The sequence below is a fragment of the Lasiodiplodia theobromae genome, assembly GCF_012971845.1.
Source record: "Lasiodiplodia theobromae strain AM2As chromosome Unknown scaffold_82, whole genome shotgun sequence".
In the NCBI taxonomy this organism is placed as follows: Eukaryota; Fungi; Ascomycota; class Dothideomycetes; order Botryosphaeriales; family Botryosphaeriaceae; genus Lasiodiplodia; species Lasiodiplodia theobromae.
In genome coordinates, this window is record NW_023336566.1 from 46,548 (window position 1) to 53,330 (window position 6,783).

At 54.6% G+C, this 6,783-nt stretch overlaps 3 protein-coding genes across 3 annotated transcripts; 2 read left to right on the top strand and 1 right to left on the bottom strand.

The window, feature by feature from the left end:
• Window positions 1-303: 303 nt before the first annotated feature.
• Window positions 304-1,536, top strand: LTHEOB_12905 (MFS transporter; the record flags this gene model as incomplete). Its single annotated transcript, XM_035509824.1, has 1 exon — window positions 304-1,536. One exon carries the CDS (start codon window positions 304-306, stop codon window positions 1,534-1,536), a length of 1,233 nt encoding a protein of 410 aa, XP_035363364.1.
• A 347-nt stretch (window positions 1,537-1,883) lies between these two features.
• On the bottom strand, window positions 1,884-3,562 carry LTHEOB_12906 (Cytochrome p450 monooxygenase; the record flags this gene model as incomplete). The annotated part of the gene is made up of 2 exons (XM_035509825.1): window positions 1,884-2,639; window positions 2,696-3,562. 2 exons carry the CDS (start codon window positions 3,560-3,562, stop codon window positions 1,884-1,886), a joined length of 1,623 nt encoding a protein of 540 aa, XP_035363365.1.
• Window positions 3,563-4,412: 850 nt separating this feature from the next.
• On the top strand, window positions 4,413-5,987 carry LTHEOB_12907 (F-box domain cyclin-containing protein; the record flags this gene model as incomplete). Its single annotated transcript, XM_035509826.1, has 3 exons — window positions 4,413-4,661; window positions 4,905-5,116; window positions 5,171-5,987. The coding sequence occupies 3 exons, from the start codon at window positions 4,413-4,415 to the stop codon at window positions 5,985-5,987; spliced, it is 1,278 nt and encodes a 425-aa protein (XP_035363366.1).
• Between the last annotated feature and the right edge of the window lie 796 nt (window positions 5,988-6,783).

A 6,783-nucleotide genomic window follows, 5' to 3' on the forward strand; every position in this document is an offset into this window, starting at 1 on the left:
ATCTATTTTCTCACAAGGTATGGAGACCCCATCACTGCACCGTACTCGGACTGACAAATGGTTGTCTGCAGCGCGGCCTGCCAGCCACTGTATGGTCAATTGGCAGACCTGTGGGGACGACGATGGCTCATGATTTCTTCAGTAGCCATTTTCACGACTGCCGGGGCCATCTCCGGGACTGCACAAAGTACAGCAATGCTGCTCGTCGGTCGTGGGATCCAGGGCGTAGGCGCTGGCGGAATCAACATGCTTGTCGACCTCATAATCTGCGACTTGGTTCCACTTCGAGATCGAGGGAGCAAAATGGGCATACTATTCGCCCTCATGACCATCGCGTCCGCCATTGGTCCACTGATCGGCGGCGCCCTCGCGGAGCACGGTGCCTGGAGATGGATCTTCTACCTCAACCTGCCCATCGGCGCCTCCGCCCTCCTACTCCTCTTCACCTTCCTGCGCGTCTCCCACAAGCCCAGCCTCACCCCGCGCGCGCAGCTCCGCCACATCGACCTCATCGGCAACACCATCCTCATCGCCTCCACCACCCTAACCCAATACGCCCTGACCTACGCCGGCTCGCGCTACGCCTGGAACGACCCGCACACCACCATCCCCCTCGCCACCGGCCTGACCGCCCTCCTCATCCTCTTCCCCCTCTTCGAACGTAGCAGCAGCAGCAGCCCGCGCCTCTGCCCGCACCCGGTGATCCCGCCGCACGTGCTCGGCAACCGCACGTCCGCCGCCGCCTTCTTCGTCACCTTCAACCACGCCGTGCTGGCCGTCTGGATCACGTACTTCTTCCCCTTGTACTTCCAGGCCGTGCTGGGCGCCACGCCGCAGCGCTCCGGCGTGCAGCTGCTGCCGCTCGTCTTCGTCTTCCCGGCCGTCGCGGCGGCAGTCGGCGTGTTGATTGCGCGGACGGGGCGGTTTCGTCCCGCGCATTTTGGCGGGCTGGCTGTGCTGGGGGTGGGGGTGGGGTGCTGCTCGCTGCTCGGTGGTGCTGGAGATGGTGACTGGCCGTGGATCGTCCTGCAGATGCTGGTGGCGGCTGGCTTGGGCGCGGTGATGCCGGCGCTGCTGCCGGCGGTGCAGGCTGAGCTGCGCGATGCGGACGCTGCGGCAAGCACGGCGGCGTGGGCGTTTGTGCGTTCGCTCGGGACTGTTTGGGGCGTGGCTATCCCGGCAGCGGTGTTCAATAATCGTTTCCGCGAGCTGCTGGATGAGCGGGTGGATATTGAGCCTGGGGCGAGAGCGGCGCTGAGGGGCGGGAGTGCGTATGAGCATGCGACAAAGGTTTTTGTTGAGTCCTTTCAGAAAGAGGAGACTCGGGCACAGGTTGTTAGTTTGTATGCGGATAGTTTGAAGCGGATGTGGCAGATTGGCGTAGTGTTTGCTGGTCTCTCTTTCTTGGCTGTATTCTTTGAAAGGCCGGTCCTTTTGAGGAAGGAGCTGGAGACTGAATTTGGATTGGAAAGGTCAGAGAAGGGTTTACAAACTGTTGCGGTACCTTCATCACAGGACGAGGCTCGGATGGTTTGATTCGCTACCTGGAACTTGTCAAGACTGGCGCATCAGATCTACTAACGTACATGGATATCATATCTTTGTAGGGACTTGCTTTGTGAACATGCTTCATGTCTAAATCTTATGTTTCCGGGATTATAATATAACTTCATTCTCTTTGAAACCAACCAGATCATATGGTACCAAGTCCAGGTGACTTAAACTCCCTTCCGAATTCATGTGGTTCAAGACAGTTTTTGCAGTCATATTTCAATTGACGTTTGAGCTAACTACCTATTCTATTCCGGTCCAAACCAATCTGTTCCTTTGACATCTTTTCCAAAAAGAAAAAAAAAAAAAACTCAACACCATGCATATCCTGACTAAGACAGTGGGGCGTTCCTCAGCCTGACATAGCAATTTGCGGGTTTGTGGACAACCCCATCGTAAGCCTCGTAGCCAGAAACCTCGTCCGGGCATTTCAATAGTTCGAATGTCCAGAGAATTGTGATCAAAAACGTACGCATCTCCACGTATGCAAGGCGGCGGCCGAAGCAGCCTCGGATACCACCACCAAACGGCATGGACGGGCCCGCTTGTGCGTCGAAGGAAGCATTCTGCAATTTGATATCACCATTCCCAACCGCCCCATCCTTGGTCTCTGTTGCAGCGGATGCGAGCCACCGCTCCGGCTTGAACACCGCCATGTCGTCCTTGTTCCACTCGCGGAACCGCATGTGCCCCTTTTCAGAGGCTTGAGAAGATTGACTGCGCAGCCCCTCATCGATAGAGAAGCTCGGTGAAAACATGCTTGGCCCATTCGCAAGCATGAGGATGGTAGTGCCCTTTGGAACGTGGTGGCCCAGAAGGACAGTGTCCTGGATCGCCTGTCGGTCGACAGCCGGGACGGTGCCTCCGCAACGCAGAATCTCTTCGATGGTTGCGTCGAGGTACGGGATCGAGGCGCGCATGACCTCCTGGCCCTTGGGGAGGCGTTTCTCGTTGACAGCGTCTGGGAAGGACGAGCGCAGCGCGGCCCGGAGCCGGGCTTGCGTCTCGGGGTTGTCGGCGAGGAACTTCACCCCCCAGGAAAGGCTGGTGCTTGTGGTATCATGGCCGGCCACGACGAAGCCGAACACCTTTATCCAATCAGCTTCTGAAGCAGTAGTTTAACAGAAATGTGGGGAACGCTTACCTCATCCTGTAGGGTGGGCGAGAGATATTCGGCATTCCTTCCATCTTTTTGGGCATTCCGTCTCTCGCGGTCGACAATATGGTCCACCGCAGACCGTATCCGCGAGTCATTTTGACCGTCGCTGTCCTGTTCCAGGGTCTTTGCAGCCTTAACCAGCTCCTGGCGGATGACTTCATTCTTGCGTCGGATAGCACCCGCCAGATGCGGCAGTTTCGAGATGACCCACCACTTCCACAGCGGGAGAACCGAGGACTTGATCTGGGTGATGGATTCCGTAATGGCAATCATGGATTGGATGCTTGTAGGTAGCCGTGCTTCTGGGAACACTACCCGGTCCCCATTGCTGGCGAGTTCCTTCATGCCGGCGAGCATCTCCACCTGGAGGCGTGTTGCTTTGTGTTCAAACTGGCTCCCAAAGGAGAATGCAAGAACGGCATCCAAGGCAGCGTTGTGGATGTCCGCAGAAGCAGCAAATGCCTTTTCCGGAGCAAGCCGAGCCTTCTCCGTCCACAGCTTTGTGGCTTCAAGCATGCTGTCGTAGATGGCAGGAGCGGCAACCTTCTCCAGGAAAGATGGCGTCATAAGGTCCTGCAAGATCTTGCGATGTGCCTTCCATTCGGGCCCCGTGCGCATGTGGAGATGAAAGTTCGGAAAGGGTCCAGAGAAAACGGCAACCATATCGGAGGACCGGTCAAACTCTTTGATTCGGTGAAGGAGTATATCTTGAGACTCGCGCATGTCGCTCAGGAGTAGATACGGTTTGCCAAAAGGATGTATGAAGACTTGAGTGAGAGGTGCATTGTGGCGCTGGCTCTGGTGAAGCAGCCAAGTCATAAGGTCTCCTGTTTTGGAGACCTCTGCTACCATGTTTGGAATATCGCCAAGAATGCTTTTGGTGGCCTCGGCGTTGTACGGAATCCCAGGCAGTGGCTTCGGTAGAAGCCAGCAGTATGCGCAGTAAACAGCCAGTATGAAGCCACATAACGCCATAAGCGGCAGCATAGCCGTTTCCCATGATTTGGTGTGGTCTGTAAAGAAATCCATGATTCGTTTCGACACCTTGGTACGCAACAAAAGGTAAAACCAGCTTTGATGGCGGAGTTAGTAGGAATTTTGTCTGGAATAATAATTTTGGGTTTATTCCTTATATATAGTTCTGTATTAGTAGACGGCCTAGTGCTAGCAAGGGGCTAGATTCGACTTCGATCACGGTTCACTAGTTGTTTGCGGCGGCTCTCAAGGTTCCACTTATCCAAAACCTCTTAGCAAATCCCTGGAATTGAAAAAGACGTCCCGAAGATATCTTTTCTCCGTGTTGAACTTTGTTCTCTGTATCACGGCTTACTTCGGCATGCGAAGTGGCTCGAGCGTTGGCATCGCGGCTCACTTCGGCACGCCTTAGCTAGAATGACGCAGTGAAATTCGAAGCATCTGTTCATCTGACAGATGCAGAACTTAATAAAGTAGTTTCACTTCAACTGAGAATCTGAGGGATTTATTCATGTTTCAGCCGCTCCGTCAGCTCTTATTAGTCACGTGTACGGATGATTGAAGGATTCCTCCCTGGCGAGACACCTTCCCTTACTGGGAAATCCCCACGTAGTCTTGGCGCGAAGGCAGCAAAACTGGACTGGTGCCTGAACCAACGCAGCCTTGTAAACCCAAAACCCAGAAACAGATGTCAGTCCATACCTGTCCATCTCAACGTGACCACATCATGGCTTCTTTTCCTGCCCTACCCGAGGAGTTGGTCATCGGCATCTTCAGCTATCTCGCTAAAGAGGATCTGTGCGCATTGCGACTGACGTCGAAACGGTTGGCCACCTCAACATGCCGCAGTCTATTCTCAACTGTGCGGCTGTGTCCTGCTTTTGAGAGCATTGAGAAGTACAATGCCATGCTTGAGCATCCCGACATTAGCAAAGCTGTCCATCATGTGTACCTCAATACAATTGAGGAGGATGCGGTAAGGGCTCAGTCAGCTTAGCCAGTATTCAACTAAACAAATTAGGAGAGAGAAGAGCATTTTCGCGTAGCTTATTTGAGCAACGAATACCGTGAAGCTTTGCAAAGCTTCAACCGATTCCCCAATCTCAAGAGTGCCACCCTTCGTTTCTCAAACAATGCTACCACTGGCCGAACAGTACATGATGAAAGACGGAACGTGGTTCAGTGTTCAAACTGGCCAGAAACCACAGAATTCCGCCAGCGAATTCTTGACCAATTTTTCAGAACCCTTGCAGATGCAGCAGCATCCAATGTTAAGGACATTTCCATCAGGAACATTCAGAACATTAATGACCCAGCGTTGGTTAAAAGCAAACATTTCCAAACTGTGCTATCCAGAATTACTTCCCTTCGCTTATTCATCATCACGGAACATTACGACCCAGGTCTTGAAGAGGATTTTACGCTTCCAGAGTAAGCATTGCACTATTCAAATGGAAGCACCAAACTGATAACGTGCCGCAAAAGACTCTACAACTTCATGGACGAGCTTGTCGAAACCTGGCCCCTGCCCTGCTCCACCAACCTCACCAGCCTCGTCCTCTACAGCGACCAGTACTTCGGCTACATGCCCAAGCTCGACCTCCGCGGCGTGCACTTCCCGCGCCTCCAGACCCTCGCGCTGGGAAACTACATGTTCTCGCACGCATGGCAGCTGGACTGGCTCGCCAGCCACGCGGCCACCCTGCAGCACCTCTACCTCGACGACTGCAGCATCGTGCACTACGCGCTCCTCTACGCCTACCCGGACGCCGAGGGCTACGTCGCCAACCCGCTTCAGCCGCTGCCGGAGCTGCAGCAGCGGCCCGTGATCCGCAACTACTCCTTACGCTGGTCCCATACCTTCGACCGCCTGCGCAGATCGCTGCACCGCCTGAAAACCTTCCGCATGGGCTCCAGCGGGCTCATGGGGTGGCGCCGCCGCCACCGCCGCGGCCAAGAGCCCCTCACTGCGGACCCGTCCGATCCCGCTGTCTACACCAGCCTGCCGCTCGGACTGTTCCCCGACCGCTACTTGCTGTGCCATATGGGCATGGGCCCGAGCTGGTACACGGATCTCGGTACGTTGTCGTGGCCGTGCGAAGACGAGTATGGGACACGCGAAGGGGATGATGAGCTGATGGCGTTTGTGGATCAGTTGGAGGAGGGTGTGTTGGATCGGGAGGATAAGGAGGCGCTGGTGAGGTTGGTGGAGGGGATTGGGCAAGGGGGTGCGGAAGATGTGAAGGGGATGATGGAGAGGGGGTGGGGCTGGCGGAATGAGTCCGTGTACGGACACATATGAAGGTGTCTTGCAGCAAAGGGTATATGATTATAGCTTCTCGCATGAGAGTGGGAGTAGCGGAGATCTAAAGTTGAATTCACATAAAACATCTTTCCACGAGGACAAATAAGGACTCTCTACTATGGAATGGCAGCCCAACCGTGGATGAATCCATGATGCTCGCCTTCCCGCTCTTGGAACAGGTCCGGTTGAGCCATCACATCATCTCCTCCTTCCACCTGGGGCATCAGGCGCGACACCACCGTAGTTGGTAGTTTCTAAATATTGCCGCTGACGTCGGTCTTCCTGCTGGCATCCAAAGCCGCGTATTCAAGCTTCACTCACTTTATGATATGGCGATACTCTGTGGTTAGTCGACAAGCAATTCACTCACTTATGTGTCAGATCCCAGATCACTCATCATCCACCGCGTCATCGATCCTCATGAGTTCCACTCCCACCTGTGGTACTTAGCCCAAATTTCCAACACGTAGGAATTGTCCCCTGTTCAATGACCACAGCTGCTTGAAACAATCCACGGTCCAAAACGACCTGCCAAGACGACTTGTCCGGATCTTGAGTCCGGGCAAGCGTGTCACCAAGGCCATGGACGCAAGGGATGCGCTGCGTTCTTTCCGAGAGTAGCGCGACTAGCGATGGGCATTCTCAGTGGGCCAGGGTCCATCAGAAAACGGTGCAGTGGTCACGATGCATTGGCACGTGCGCTACTTGCAACCAGCTCTTGAACCATGGTGAGAGCTGAAGCCACGGCTCCCCACCTCAAATTGCCTTGCGGCTGAACGCTCAATCCGAATCT